The sequence below is a fragment of the Nicrophorus vespilloides genome, unplaced genomic scaffold (genome assembly GCF_001412225.1).
Source record: "Nicrophorus vespilloides isolate i.1.1-1 unplaced genomic scaffold, Nicve_v1.0, whole genome shotgun sequence".
Classification (NCBI taxonomy): Eukaryota; Metazoa; Arthropoda; class Insecta; order Coleoptera; family Silphidae; genus Nicrophorus; species Nicrophorus vespilloides.
Genome location: NW_017095677.1, coordinates 23,856 through 41,531, shown reverse-complemented (window position 1 = coordinate 41,531; position 17,676 = coordinate 23,856). Strand labels below are relative to the sequence as shown.

The window sequence follows — 17,676 nt, the reverse complement described above, 5'->3', positions numbered from 1 at the left end:
CTTTTCTAAATTAGTTGTTTCGTTTTTCCAGCATCTCTTGCGAATTAAAACTTGGCGCCGAATCAAAAGGTAATCCGAGAAGCTGGAACCCAAAGTTAAATCAAATCTGCCGGAATTATGTAATATTTAAAACGAAGAGAGAAGAGATGAGAGGAGAGGAGAAGACGTTCCCCGTTTTTGCCGCATGCATCTCGTAATAATGCCCCTAGGTTTAAAGCTCGTCTACCAAAATCCTCAACTCTTCCCACCCAAGTCTTATTCCTCTCCTATAAACCACCCTTGTTCGCCCGCAAGACCAACCCGAGTGAAATTCTCAGGGAAAACAATTTTCATTTACGCAAAATCACAAATAACGTTCCTCGAACTGCGTGGGCGTCGGACGAAACCAGACCTATTCTCTCACCCCGCTCCCCTCACTCGCACAGCAACGAATCGTAATTAAATGAAATTAAATTAAAAATAGATCGAAAATATACAGATAACAAAAAAAAACCTACGTGAAATGAATTCAATTTCGATTTAATGTTTACATTTGCGTGCCGGAAAATTTCCATAAAATTAGATATTTATTTATTTTATGTTCGGCTCCGGTTTTATAAACACCAACCGAATTTATTATACAACCTGTGTCCATGTTGCTCATTCTTTCCTTACAGAAAAACTCATGTATTTATATAATATCGAAGGATGGTTAAATTATTTATTGTTTCTGTACTTTTATTGGCTTTTAAAAATACTGAAATTCATCAACAAACGTTTCAGACTTGGAAAGGTTCCGTGTCAATTGATTTACACCAACTGTCCGGATCGTTGCACACATTCTATTTTCATATTCAAAGAGAACTTAACAGATTTTCGTCACTGCGAAACCGATGTAAACAGTATACATTAAGATCTAATTTCAAATTAAATCTATACCCAAAGGGCAATGTTTCATTTCCTATACAAATCATTCACATGTTTTGCTTCTATTTCATACATCTTAAATATTCGCTATTATTTTACAATTATTGTCGATAAATCCAATAAAATAATATTTATTCTGTTCATAAATTGATTTAAATTTATTAATCGTCTATTTTTTGTCCATTATTTGTATATTTTTTGGCTATAAATCTTCATATTATTATAAAATTGGAAACATGGGTTAAATACAATAATGTGTATGTTATTATGGATCTTTTCATTTCTGTAATTATTTATGCTTATTTATTTTCAGAAATTTTAAAATATTTCAACTATGAAATGTAAAAGTTTTTTACATTTGATGATTATTTTTTTAATTTCTAAAGTGAAAATCAGACTCAAATTTGCTTCGCATAGAGAGAGAACGATGTGAAATAATTGTAAAATTTGTGATTGTCTCTGGGATTCTCTGTTTAAATATTTGCTGACACGCAATTGGCGTCAGAGGCGGCGGTAGACTAAATGGTCTGGCTTGCATTTATGGCGAATGTAGAGATCCGAGTTGGATAAAATTTTAACCGAAGTTAGATTAGATTTTGCCAGCATAGGAGAATTTATAGCGGCGCTAAAATTCTTCTGATTGGAAAAGCCGCAACGGTTGAAAATTAAACCCAAAAAAAAAGGAACGTAATGGATGAATTCAATTAATGCTGTGGTCGTGCTTTCTACTGGTTTCGTAATAAATAAAATTCGTTTTTTGAAATATTACAAAACCAATTTTATTTACAAAATTGTTAACAAAAAATACATTTTATGTAATTGTGATGTTTGTTAAAAACATGAACTGTTTCATATTGTTATAATAGAATTTATTCAGAACTATTATAAAAATTCGCTGAACGAAAAATTTAAATTCAATTCGAAATAAAAAAAAATTATATAAAAGTCGTTACAATTTTCATGAACCAATGTTTCATATTTCATTAATTTAACAATAGTAAAACCATAATACGGCTTCGAACAGTATGGATTCACTATAAAACGGTTTGAAAATTTAAAAAAACGTCAAAAAAAAATAATACAAAAAAATATTTTTTCAATATAAATAATTAGTATTTTATTTATACAGTTAAGTTTCTCTTTTTATACAATATCTTTTTATATTCTTTAAAGTACTTGATTAATTCGGTTTCAAATAGTGCGGGACATTAAACACAATTGTTGTTACAAAATATACTTTAGTTTTTCATATAACAATTAAAAATTACAACCGATAATAGTAAAAAACAAAAAAATGCTCTAATTATAAATTTCTAAATAAGTAATAGAAAATATTAATTAATTTATTAAGTAATTGTAATAAAACGAATTAAAAAGTCAAGTACGCAAAGAAATAACATAATTATGTCATGAAAATAATTTACAAAAGTTTATATTATGCTTTTTGATGTTGTAATTATCCAAAATAATTGGTTTATTTGTGTAAGATTTTGTGTCTTTGGCATCAAAGTTTGTCAATATAATTGAGTGCTGAAATGTATTATTTGAAGTAGAGTACATAATGATATAGTAATTAGTTGTATTATGAAAATGATACTGTAGATGAGACCTTAAATGTCAAAGGGATTCTCAGGGCTTCCTATTGCGTAGATCAATTATTCATAAATATTAGATTGTAGTGGTAATTAATTTAAACCAAACGTGCGTATGATAACTTAAGGGTGTGAGAGAGAAGTGAAGGGATGTTGTTAAATCCGCCACGTTATTGCCTCTTTACCAGACGAGGTGAGGTGCTAATGAATTTAATATCGAATTTGTATTTGGGTTTAATCTAATTAGTGAGGCCCATAATTCCAAGGTGAGTGCCGATAGTGGCGCCCCCAGAAGCACTTGACTCCCCGTCCGTGAGGTGGAGGATAAGCAGGAGGTCCCATGAATAATAGATATTTTCATTAGAACTCCTCCGCCTAATTAGTACATGCTGCAAAGAGCGGATGGTCGAAGTGGACGTGAAAACGAATAATGAAACCGAAAGTTTGAAGTGAAAAAAGAAAAGAAATAAGGATGGGGAAGGACCGGCACCGGATGTATATTTAAATGCCTCACAAATTGAACTATCAGTGCCACTCTGTATTTTTAGAAGACACTCCGAAGTGGATGGAGGAAGACCGAGGCGAGGCGAGATGAGAGAACGTTTTAAAGCAGTAATTTTAAATGGGGATCATTGTGGGTCGAGGCCTGTGTTTGTCTCTACGCTTGTTGTCTTTCCAAACACAGATGTTCGGTGTCTTCAAAAGACTGCGCCCAATTAACACATCCCCAATACCAAAGAACATCCAATACTTCAACTACTATTATTATTATTTAGACTTAACCAAACTATGTTCAATTTATTTTTGCAAGGAATCAAATACAAGCTTCACATATCCAGCAGGATTATTTACACTTTATTTACTTACTAACAACCCGACATGTACACTGCAAATATTGTATTACGTTGGTAAATAAACGTGAGGCTGATCGAGAGACTCGGAACGAAATGGAGTTTCGTATTGCTATCACGTTTCTTCTTTCTCTCATCTCGTTATTTTATTTATTTCTTTCTTTTCTTCGCGAAGTAGTTCGACCCCACAAAGGTAACGAAACAATTTATTATTTATGCAAGAAAGTTGATGGAAACATCTCATATTTTTTGTTGTTGTTGAATTTTCACTTACTTTTTTTCGTCGCCCTTATTCGCAATTTTAGGTTTCATGTAAAATCTGGTATCCATGAATCTCGAAAACACGTCTTCCTCATGAATTTTACATTTTCATTTTATCATGCCTTTAATATGCACTAAACCTGTTGCGCACTTTATTGTTTCATTTGAACTCATTAAGATTTGAAAATTTGTTAGTGCAAGACGAGATCAAAAACTTTCTAGAATTTACTTTATTTATAGCAAGGATTTGCAACAAAGATTTTCATTAAAACAAAACTTCTTATGTATAGTTTAGAGAAGAAAAGAAAACTTGTTACATTGAGAAAAATCTATATAAAATTGATGTTATTCATTATGTAAATCTTCTATAATACTTTTTTTTAAATTAATTTCATTACATATTTAAAGAAAATTAATCATTAACACTTTCAGCAAGTTTAATTATTGTCGTAACTTATTGTGTAACTTCAGATGATTAAGTTAATACTTTTCGTGCACATGAAAGACATCTGTAATTAGTAGACTAATTACAAAACATCTTGCACTACTTTATAATTAGAGAGTGGAAGATTATTAGGGTTAATTATAATATTTGTTTTAGAAGCATTTTGGTGAAACGTATAAGAATTTCGTTTGTTCGAAAACCGAAACCATTTTTCCCATAAAGATTAAAAAGTAGAACTGAAGTTACACATAATAACAAATACGTTTTTGTCAAAATTATTTTGTTCGGGAACCGAGATTTTACTATAGTGTATTTTTCAAACATAATATATTAATTAAAAAAATTCGAAAACCGAAACCGTTTTCTCTATAAAAAATAACGAAATAAAATCTAAATTACACTTGGAAACAGAAGCGATTTCGTCTTGAAGTTTTGTTCGGGAACCGAAATTCTACAGAGGACACAAATTCGTACAATTTAATATAATTTAATTGCCAATCAATACAATAATTCCAACTTTAAATGTGGAAATTAAAAGAAGTTGGAGCTATTTTCCTGCGTAAAAATAAATTTTATTTATCACATGTAAAATTGATTAATTTATTTAGTAAACTAATAGTAAAAAATCAAAATTCAGATTCGGTTCACGAATAGTACGAAGAGCTCAATAAATTATAGTTTTTGATTAATTGATGGTAATAAATGATGAAATATTACATCACAAATCATGCATTTATACCAAGATGATGTAATACTAGAATGTATCGGGTGGCAAACTGCATTATCACCAAAACCTTTCTCTCGAAGAGCCAATGAAGCAAATCCTCACATCGAAAATAAAAAAGAAGTATAAATCACAGCCATTTAATTAATAACACTGTTGCGATGCCAATAAAAACGAATCGTCTAGGCCCGGTCAATAAAACAGACGAAAACGTAAATCACAAACGTCCTCCACCAACCCTTATTTTTTTTTCTGCTGTTGCCTTTTATACTTGGCGCGTTGTTTGATATTCCCTTTTATTTTCCTTCTTTTTTTTCCTCTCTAATATCCATCCCCCTTTTCTACTTTCATTTCTTTTTTACCCTTTTCTTCAGCTTTGTTTCGGGTCTTGCCACCTACAGACATGCGACAAACTGTAATACGAAAATTATATTTCATAAAAGTAATAGGGGTTATAAAGAAACGAGGAAAAAAATAAATAAATATAAGTGTGTAACACAGGGAGGTACAAAATTTATATAACTATATATGGATGGAGAGAAAAACTGGAAGAGAGAACAAAAGAGAGAAAGTGGAGAGTGTATGTAATATTTCTTAGCGAAAAATGGATTTGGTCCTCTCGAGAGTAAAATAAAATGAACGCACGCTCGTGCAATCACTATATTTTCTCGCCACTTTTTTATGTTGTACAGAAATATTGATTTTGAGTAAACAACAAACAAAACTATTATCATTACATATTATGTTTCTATGTTCTATTTATAATATTAATCTATATAATTACTAAATTATATAAGTTTTATGTACTTGCATTGTATTTGTATATATTTTATGTAACTGTTCATGATTTGTGAATAACTTTCGAACATTTTGATAAAATACTTAAGAAAAATACAACAAAATGTATTAAGATATACAGGTATACTCCGACTTATGAACTAGTTCCGTTCCAAAGGGTTGTTTGTAAGTCGAATTTGTTCGTAAGTCGGGGAGAATTTCAAAAAAAATCAAACTGCACTTTATCATGGTTTTTACTTTTATATATATTAAATTCCGTATTACTGACTGCATAAAATTAAAAAATAGATTAAAATAAAGAAAATACTTACAAATACTTTTCAATGTAGACATCACAATTATTTAATAAAAAACGACAAAAGAAACAAATGTAACAAAACAGATAGTATATCTTCCAAAAATATTATATTTTATTAAAGAAATTACCAATTTCTGTTGGGACGGTTAATTTTTTATCACTATATATCTTCTTGTAACAAGTTAAAGCTTTTAGAATGTTGTTTGTAAGTCCGGGAATTCGTAAGTTAGGGGATGCCTGTACAGTAGAATCTAAGTTCTTGATAGCCTCGGTTCCCGAACAGATTTTTTTTAACTTAATTTAATAAATAAAAATTTAAAATAAAATGATTATCTTTGAAAAAGGAAAAGAAGAAACTTTTTGTTTAAATTCATGTAATTTCTCTAAAAGTTTTAGTATATAAAATTATATAAATTATCTATAATACATTAGTTTCTCAGTTGTCTAAGATAATTCGTAAACCGAAACTGTCTTCCCTATAAGAACTAATGTAATTGTACAGAAATTTTGTTTAGAAATCTAATCGTTTTGTGTTTTTTCTGTCAGTGAATCGAATTTCCATTATATTATTCAGAAAATATAAAGATGCGATCGATTGTTACGCCTGAATTTAATAATAGTAAAACATTGGTGATTAATGATAATTTATAATTACACATTTCCCACAAATTAAATTCAATTTCGCATTTGCAACCAATGTATTAATTACAAAACTTTAATTGATTAGTGAGAATTTATCATGTGTTCAATATCTATTTTTGCTACTAATTACTTAATGGTTTATGTTTAATTCAGATAAATCACAATAATTAAATACAATAATTCTAACTTATTAGACAAAAAAAATATTTATTTTTTCAATATACACTGGAACATCGCTTAACGAGCATTTCGCTTGACGAGCAACATAAATTATAAGAAAACGACTCCAAAATGACACGTATTTATTACATTAGTTTATGTGAGGAAAATTTGGAAAAAATCCGGAAATTTTGGAACGGATCTCGTTAACCGAGATTTCACTGTATATTTAAGATAATTAAGCAAGTAAAGATTTTATAACAAATTAATATGATAATTAAATATTTTAACAATTATTAATTACAACAGAATTCCACTTCTTCTCCCTCATTATCAATTAAGAGTTTAATTTAATTTTCTAACAATTACTAATTTCAACTATATTCAACTTATTCATTCTTTTACGTTTATTTCAGTCACTTAAAATATTTGCTGACAGTGGGTACAATCTTCTTTTTTTTGCGGTTCTACCAAATGGAAATCGCGCGTTTTAGTGGTGGCGCGTTTGCGAGAAAGTGAGGATAAAATTTTAGTCCGAGTTAGATTAGATTTCGCAAACAGGCGAATTTATTTCGGCGACAGAGCGGCAATAATGGAAACACCCTCGGAAATTTAGTGATCCCGGAGATATAAAGAGGAGAATCACAAGTTTTTGGATAAACCCGAGCCACCCCACGCCCTGAACATTCCCAGATCGTCGAATATAAAGTGAAGACATAAAGACAGACACATGGAGGCATATAAAAGTGGCTAATGTTGAAATATATTCGTCTCACAGCAATAGGAAGATTTGTGCTTCTGACGTTGTTTTGTTCTTCGGATGTTACAAGATTATTTTTTTACACTGTTGAGATTTATGACAAAAATAGAATATTTTTATAATTAGTTAAATAAAATATGATGTCAACTTTATTTTAGTTATATTAGTTTTAGGACAAAAAAAGACTACTTCTAAATCATTTTGACCTAATGTGTACTATTAAAAAGTTGTAATTTATTAATATTCTTTATAATTACTACAATTTGTACAAAATATTTGTACAATTTTTTTGTTAATTGGTTAATTAATTTAAAAAATCGTAACAAATATAATTGAAATATGGGTATTATATTTAAAACGATAGATTACTTTAATAAATTACAAAAGTTTCAAATTTATTATAAAGTTTCCAAACTTTGATATTTTCTTCCATCATTAGTTGAAAACTTTCCTAATTTCTTTTTCTCTTTTGTGAATAAAAGTCTGGAAATATAGTTTTTGTTTTACAATATATTTTATTTTAGATATAAATTTGTTAATCACATTTAACATAACTTTTGTAAAGTTCTGAAAATTTTGTAATTAATACACATCAATAGCAATTATTGATTTTCCATAATTAGTATTGTATTCTATGTGGAGGATTGTTTTATAAACTATACAATATGTATTATTGCCGGGGCTTTGCGTTTCAGGTAATCCAATTCCTGCCGGTTATACAAATACTGCAATCATAATTTATGGAATTTTCATTTTAATAAACTAACATTGCGTTAATTAATGTTATTGTACCAAAGCATACACCGCACTCATATTTACATAATCACTAATTAATACCTGATGCAATATTGCCAATTAAATATGTTCATATCGGAATATATAAAAAATAACAACTTGCTGTAAAATTTGAACACAAATATTATATTATTAATATTTTCTATAGTAATTTTAGTTTTATTCAAAAACAATATTAAAAGTAAAGATTTTTTTATCTAAATTATTAATTATTATATAAAGTGAATGAATTCATTCCATTGTTTAGGTGAAAGAAAAAGAGGCCAGAAATAAAGTGAATCTAAACTTATTTTACTGATATTCTTACTTGTTAATCACAACTCAAGAGAATTGTTTATAATGTTAAAAAAATGTAATATTTTACAACAAAATTATAATTTATTAATTAAGAATCATCAGTAATTAAAATTTTCTAGTAATTTCTAATTAATCTAATCTCTTTTGGGTCAATAAAATATAGGATGAGCCAAAAAGCCGTAATCGGTTTACACAAATAAATTTTGTGATTTAAGACAAAGTTATTATTTTTATTTTTTTTGTTGAGTTTTCTTTGTTTAATCCAAATTTTTGTATCTGAAAATCTAGTGTATACATTATTCAACAGGACTTATCCATAATGATAATGTCGTATGTTTGTTTTTAATGCATTTTATGATGTTTTCTTGGCAACGTTGCATGGAAGAGATACAATGCGGAATGCAGTTATAATAATTTCAATCTGTTTCGTTCTTTGATCCTTTTCTAAGTTGTTCTTTATTGACTCGAATACATAAAATAGCAGTTATTTTGTACAGTCTGCTTCTTATTGCTAAAGTTACAAATTGTTTATGATTTTCAGTTATTTTTTTTTTCATTATTGCATCCAATAATTACATTTTGTAGTTAAATTATGAAATATTTCAATTTCTAAAATCTTTTAAATCGTAAATGTTTTTTCGACTTTTATTAATGGAAATATAATTAGAGACTGTTTTAATGTAGGTTTTCTTCACAATTTATCCAAATTTATTAATTTGTGTTAATTAAATTGAAAATAATTCGATATTCTGTAATAATTTACTTAAATATCGAATTAAATAGAAAAGACTGTTTGTGTTATTGTAATTAATATAAAATTTGTGAAAATTCTTAATAAAACTATCATTATCAACAATCTCTTGTAGCTCTCACAAATTTGAAAAATTTAGAAAGAAAATAAAAGGGACTGTTTGTGTTAATGTAATTAATACACAATATGTATAAATTTTTAACAAAACTATAAATATCAACAGTCTCTTGTAATTTGCGCAAATTCTGTAATACAAATAGTGGATTCTATTTCCATTTAATATTTTCTCTTTTGATCTCTTTTATCAATATCTGTTCTAAATTTATACACATTGTTAATAAATATAAATTGATACAAATAGTCTTTAGTATTATCATTAGAAATTGCGCAAATTCTAAAACTTACCTTTGTTTCTTAAACTTATTTTTTCTGAGTTTTGTTAATGAACATTAAATCATAATTTGAGCAAATTTATAATGGAGATACATAAATATTATCCGTGTTGATGATACTTTCTTAACAATTTGGACAAATGTTGATGAAATACAGTTAGTATCAATAGTTTTATTCATAATTTGTGCAAATGGAATGTAAAAGGTTTTTTTTTTTTAATTTTGCGTAAATATCGAATGTAAATAGAAGTGACTTTTCGTATTAATGTAATGAATTCACAATTTGTGCAAATTTTTAACAAATCAATTAATATCGAAGCTACCTCCATTATAAATTTATACAATTTTTGAAACCCGATTTCCATTTCATATTTTCTGTGATGTCTTCTAACTATATATATATTCTTCAATATTTCCTTTAATTGTTAATAAATCTACTTTGGCGCAAACAAGTCTTTTGCTATTATCATTCCAAATTGTGCAAATTTTGGTTCATATTAATATAGTTCATGTTTATCTACAAGTTGTGCATATTTTGAAAAAAAAACTATTAATATTGATAGTTTTTTATAGCTACCTCCATTATAAATTTGCACAAATTGTGAAACCCGATTTCTATTTCATATTTTCTGTGATGTGTTCTATCTATATCTATTCTAAATTTGCTTCAATTGTTAATAAATCTAATTGGACATAAACATGTATGTTGTATTATCATTCCAAATTGTGCAAATTTTAATTTGGTTTATGTAGTTCATGTTTATTCACAATTTGTGCAAATTTTTAATAAGACTTTTAATATTACCAGTCTCTTGTAGCTACCTCAATATTAAATTTGCGCAAATATATTTACATTTAATATTTTTATCTTTTGATGTCTTCCATCTATCTCTATTCTAAATTTGTGCAAATCGTAAATAAATCAACATTGACATATTGATAAAAAAAACTGTTAACTAAAATAGAATTATTATTTAAATATTCGTAATTTACTTTTATTGCATTTTATGAAAAGGATTAAATTTATGCTTTGTGATAAAATGTACATAAATGATGGTAATTTGTGAAAGCATAAATTCAATTGAAAAATAAAAAAAACGTGAGGGCTTTGCGTCAATGGCAATAAAATCAGTTTGCAATCTGCATACATTTTCACCATTATGCTGTTGTTTTTCCGGGGGGGATGAAAATAATAAAAAAAAACAAACATATGAAAATGAATAGGAAGAGTGGAGGCGCAGTACAATTTTTCATTTTGGTCCAATTAGTTGGTAAAGCGTCGTTTTTTAGGTTGGGGGAGGGATGGCAGAACTTCTAGCTTAATTAGGGAAAAAGCATCAGAATTAATTCGGCAAAATGGAAAAGTTGAAATTGCCTCCACTCATATGTCGGTCGGAGTGGAAAACACGTAATTCTCGCCCTGAATTATGACTATAGAAAAAAAAATCAAAATAAAATAGAGACCAGAAGCAGAAAAATCTAAAATCCAACCACTAGATATAAAAATAAATAAAAGAGAGAATAACGCCCTCATTGATTATTTTATGTACGCCGGTCTCCATTCTTCGCGAAACGAAATCGTTCCTTGCCTTCGCTCCTGTTTTATATCGAGGGTTGGAAAAGTCCAAAATTGCCGGCGCCAGACGCACTATTTGCCCACCCCCGCAGCTCTCTTGATTGGCACAGCTCTGCCCTCAATCAGCGGTTCTCATCCAACTTATTATCGTTAAGTAAAGACAAAAAAAATATACTGGAACACGCAGTGGACGCAGCGGAGAATTGGGGATGGAAAAAAATCCATTAAATATATTAGATTATGAAAGGGAGCCGAGTGAAAAAATGCGATAAAATATTCATTAAACGTAAAACCATGCAAGAGCCCACCCTCTCTTTGTGATGTTCTCAAAAAAAAAGAGGAGACACCTCGGACCCTCTTTACATATACACTGGCCTCCCTTATTTTCCGTCTTGTTCGTCCCTTTTTTTCTACCCTCCCTTCGTGTTTACTCTATATTTTTTTTCTCTTGCTCCTTCTGCGAAGCACCTAACATATTTGGAATATTAAATGAGTTCCGGGAAATTTACGAGCACAACATGAAATCCCTCGAACCTTTTATTTCAGCTAATAATTATGACTTCCCATTTTCGTGAATATTTTAATAATATTAACGCACGATTTATTAATGATTTAAAGGGGAAACCTCCACTAAAGTTTGAAGTAAAAGTGGATGAAATTGGCCAGAGAATTATATCATTCTGTCTCGTTTTATAAAATATTTTCTTAATTATATAATTTGGTCTCATTTAACGAATAACAGAATATACTTTTTTGTGAACATTTTTGCACAATTTATTAATTATTTAAAGTAGAAACCTTATCTAAAGTTTGAAGTAAAAGTTGATGAATTTGGCCACAGAATTACATCTTTCCTTGTCGTTTTATAAAATATTTCTAATATTTGCAAACATTTTAATTAAATTAGCAATTTTATGCATATTTACTTAATTATATAATTTGGTCTCATTTAACGAAGAACATAATTTTTGTTTTTCAGAATATTTATGCACAATTTATTAATTATTTAAAGTAGAAACCTTCACTAAAGTTTTAAGTAAAAGTGAAAGAAATTGTCCATAAAATTACATCATTCTATTTCGTTTTATGAAATGCTTGTAATATTTGCATATATTTCAACTAAATTTACAATTTTATGCATATTTACTTAATTTTATAATTTATTCTCATTTTACGAAGAACAAAATATATTTTTTAGATAATATTTATGCACAATTTATTAATTATTTATACTAGAATCGTTCGTTAAAGTTAGAAGTAAAAACGAATGAAATTGTCCAGAGAAAATTACATCAATCTGTCTTGTTTTACGAAGAATTTGAACTATTTGCAAATATTTTAATAATATTTACAATTTTATGCATGAATAATTAATTAATAATATATTTTTGAGAAAATTTATGCTCAAATAATTATTTTTTTAAAGTAGAAACCTTCACTAAAGTTAAAAGTAAAAGTTGATGAAATTGGCCATAGAATTACATCTTTACTTGTCGTTTTATAAAATATTTCTAATATTTGCATAAATTTTAACAAAATTAATAATTTTATGCATATTTACTTAATTATATAATTTGGATTCATTTAACGAAGAACAGAATATAGTTTTTTTTCAGAATATTTAATAATTTGTTAATTATTAAAATTTATACTTTTAAGGATAATTAATTATATAATTTAGTCTCATTTTACTAAGTAGAAATTGTATTTCTTGGACAAAATGTATGCACAATTTCTTAATTATTTATACTAGAAACGTTCGATAAAGTTATAAGTAAAAGCGGATAAAATTGTTCTAAGAAAATTACATCATTCTGTCTTGTTTTACGAAGTGCTTAAAATATTTGCGAATATTTTAATAATATTTACAATTTTATGCATTATTTATTAATTATATAATTAGGTCTCGCTTTAGGAAAAACAGAATGTATTTGTGGATGAAATTGCCCATAGAAATATTCGTAATATTTACATACATTTTAACAAATTTAACAATTTAATGCATATTTACTTAATATATAATTTGGTCTCATTTAACGAAGCACAAAATATTTTTTTTTAAATATTTATGCACAATTTATTAATTATTTAAAGTAAAAACCTTCACTAAAGTATGAATTAAAAGTGGATGAAAATGTCCATAAAATAACATGATTCTGTCTCGTTTTACGAAACACTTGAAATATTTGTAATATTTTAACAATATCAGTTAACGAATTATATAATTTGGTCTCGTTTAACAAAAAGCAAAATATATTTTTTTTATAATATTTATGCACAATTTATTAATTATTTAAACTAGAAAACTTCACTAAAGTTTGAAGCAAAAGTGGATGAAATTGGCCATAGAATTACATAAATCTGTCACGTTTTACAAACCTCTCGAAATATTCGCCTATATTTTAACAATATTAATAATTTTATACATAATTCACTAATTATACGATTGGGTCTTCTTTTATGAAGAAACTAACGTAATTTAATACTTAACAATTTTTTACTTACAATTTATTAATTATAAATAATTCAAGATTATTTTTTTGTAATAAAATAATGTTTATTGAGATTTGAAAGATACACAACTTTGCACAAATACTGCACAAATATTAAAAATGCAGCATTTGGTTTGTTAGATATTTGATTTAAACACATAATATATAAATTTTCAAATGAACATTCAATATTTTCATCATAAAATCATTTACACCTAGTTATTTAAACAATAAAATATGTTGAATTGCTTTACCTATATAAATATAGTAACAATGTTTCATAAATATTTAAAAAAAAACTATAGTGAAATAAAATTATTTTATCATATTGTTCGACACATGCAACACTTATTTTTCAAAAAATAGATTTTGAATTAAATATTGGACGCATCAAATTTTCATGTGAAAATACAATGCAATAATAATTTATCATGTGCAGAGTGAACGAAAATTTAAAAATGATTTGTTTCGTGCGTTATTCGCTCTTGCACATAAACAAATGTATAAATAATGAACACGAAATACGAAAATAATTTGTACAATGCAAATTTCATAGTTATAAATGTATATATATATATAACAATAGGTTCGGCCAATATCCCGGACTGTTTAAAACCGGACTAATCGAGGAACTAAATATATACATAAAGGAGAAATTGGACTATGTATTGTACCGTACTATTGTAAATCCGGACTGATCAAAGCCGAGGTATTTATTCTATACTTATGTATATTGTTTAATACGAGACGTATATATTGCAATAACTCGGTCAAAGGTCTTGCTGATAGTCAATATTTTTGTAATTATGAAATTTTTAATCAAAATTGCAACCTTGTAAATGTAATTGACAATAATCAATATGAATAAAATCGTAATAAATAATTCTGATAACCTTATAATCTAATAAATATTTGTAAATAATCATGAAATATAAGATTACGTAACTTAAAGACTTAAAAAATATAGAATTCTGTAACATACTTATATACACCTCGCATAGTACGGTTAATCGGTTTCGTTTTAAACCGGACTAATCGAGGATGTTAAAACCGAGTAAATATAAACTAGTAATAAAAAAGAGACTTGATTATATGAAGAAGAAAAAAATAAAATTGTTTTTAAATTTTCAAATCAGACTATTGTCAATCCGGATTGATCGAAGCCGCACTAAGTGAAGTATTGCTGTAGTTGAGAAAAATGTTGCAGATTATTCTTATAAACTAATTTAGAAATAGATTTGGATAATTCTACATAATTTTTTACTTCATCAAATAAATTACATCAAATTATATGAGTGTAAAAACCGAAATTATTTGGCTAAATTATTATTTATTTAGAATTTTAAGTTATGTTTTTGTTGAAATCATTGAATAATTCGTTGTCATCATGCGACGAATAACATTTATTGCAATCAAATGAACCATTTGAGTATCATCGAATTACGTAACTGCTTATTCAATTGCAGTTACGTTCTGCATAACAAACGACGTCGCTTAACGATTAAATGCAGTGCACGAGTTATATAATAATAACGTAGAAAATATTTGTTAATTGTAAATGTATTTATATGTACATAATTGAATGAAAATAAACCTATTTAATATAATTTTGTATGCGTATGTGATTGTTTATTAACATTATACAAATACGAGTGCCGGACATTATTGTTTATGTAAATAAATGAAAATGTACGTGGTAAATTATTTTATTCATATTAATTAATAAATAATTAGTTATTATGTTTCGAAATTATGAATAATTTTGAAATGTTTTATTAACGTTTTCCTTGAAATGTACATAATAATATGCAGATGTTCAAATATTTTATAACTCTTTCATAAAATACAAATAAGTCCTCGAATAGTGCGGTCAATAGATTCCGCCTGATATTAGATACCGAATTAAAAAAAATATACTGTATTTTTTTTGAATTTATTTTTACTTTGTTAAAATTCAGTTTATATTGAAAATTTTTCAAACCGGACTATAGTGAACCCGAATTAATCAAATCCGCACTATGTGAGGTATTCCTCTACACAATTTTGTATATATCCTATATTGATAAAAACTTAGTATTAAAATGATTTAATTTAAGTACTTTATTGTATCTATGATTTATCCAGTTTATTGAATATAATCTAAATTTGTAAATTGTATTAAAATATTATTAAATAATAGAAAAAATGATCCAAATTGGGACTAATAAAAACAAGAAGAGAGTTTCAAATGTTGTTTCTAGTTTTTAATTAATTTGAAATTATTTTTGTAATTGTATAATTAATGCAATAAACATTGAAACTTCTTTAGTTTGTATTTTTGTAGTATTTTTTTTAATTATAAAAAAAAATCTTATTTTTCTTCAGTAATAACATTTTCTTTCTTATAATTTGATTGAATTAATTATAATAAAAATTTAAATTGTGTAAATTATATAAAATTGCTTCATTATTGCATATTTATGTATGGAAATTATATTGATATTAGTTTTAGCCAACAAACTATTATTATTATATATTAACAGCGGATTATTGTATCAAATATTATTTAGAATAAATGAATTTCTGCATATAAAAAAGTTTAAGTTACTTAATTATTGAATATCTATGGTTTATTGTTGCTCTTTTATATATATATTTTTTAAATTTGTTTTGTTAACAACAATTATTTGTTGATAAATAGTTTGTAAAAGGATGCAAATATTTCTAAAAGGACAAATTTAAGGATTGAAAATGTATAAATAAAACTTTTCAACGTACCGTTCAGATAAAGGGCGACGTGCAGCAATAATAAAACGAGGATATTCCCAGGGTTTCGCATCTCTTTCACCTTGTTGTTATTACTTTTATGTTATTTATTTTTATATATATATAAATTTTCCTTCAACGAACTACTACAAACACAACAGACACCTCATTTTATTTACTACTTTGTTGTTGTTGTTTTTTTTTTCTTGTTAATTATAAAAACGTCCGATCTTCAACGATTACGCAATGCGATGCACGCAACTAGTTGTTAAGTACTACTCGTGAACGCTATATGACTATATGTACAACGAAGTGCTGCCTCGACGGGCGGTGCGTGTGTATCGCGCGCGGCTTGGCGTCCCGACGCTCTGTGAAGTTGCGACGCGGTGAACCGAGTGCTATGTCGGACGCTCACACATATATACACACTGGGCCACGTACACTTGTACACGTTTCTTGTATATGTACATAGATGAACACGCACACTGATGCAGTGGGAGAGGGACGTTCAGGAGCGGCGGCGGCGGCAGGAGCAAAGGCACTTTGTTGGTGGCGGAGGGAAGGGAAGGACGGTTGCGCGCAAGCGTTTCCACCCTTTGAAGAGGCGCCGCCGCCGCCACCCACCCTCGAACTGTTTACAATACACCGAAACACCCCCGGGGGGCAATGCATATGATTACTAGCAATTATTAACTTTGACAGCCATTTACATACCAATTCCTAGTGTACAGTCGGTCGTTCTATATACATGTCCGAACTGTGCGGCACCAATCATGTGCATAATCGGCGATTGCTGCCTGCTACGACTCGGTGTTGTTATCTGTTTTTGTTGACCACTTCAAAACCTCCGCCGACTAACCGACCGACTACCTTCATTAAAACCGCGCGAAAACACACGGATGGATATGTTCACGGATGTCCGGACGTTTCTGCTGCTAAGCTCACTCGACATACGCCATGGCATTAAATCTGCATCGACGTATTCATGATATGTTTGACATTGCACTGAAAGCCGCAATGTTTGAAGTTTATAATTGATATAAATCCGCAGAATTCCCGTTACATAAATGGTTTTATCTCACAAACACTTCCTTGCCGCAGTTATTAAAACACTTTGATTTTCTGTATTAATCCTTAAAGATTTTAATACTATCAAAATAATGACATATATAAACTGCATACTTTGATAATT

General features: G+C 27.9%; 1 protein-coding gene across 2 annotated transcripts in view; it reads right to left on the bottom strand.

The window, feature by feature from the left end:
• LOC108559490 overlaps positions 1 to 17,333 on the bottom strand; it is a 28,876-nt gene extending 11,543 nt beyond the window's left edge. Inside the window, exon 1 of one of the 2 annotated variants that reach the window (XM_017916792.1) lies at positions 17,199 to 17,333. In XM_017916792.1, coding sequence (XP_017772281.1) covers positions 17,199 to 17,265 — 67 coding nt within the window. In that variant the 5' untranslated portion in view covers positions 17,266 to 17,333. Of the gene's footprint in view, positions 1 to 16,496; positions 16,937 to 17,198 lie in introns of those variants that run through there. The other variant, XM_017916798.1, reaches the window with a different exon arrangement.
• Positions 17,334 to 17,676: the final 343 nt, after the last annotated feature.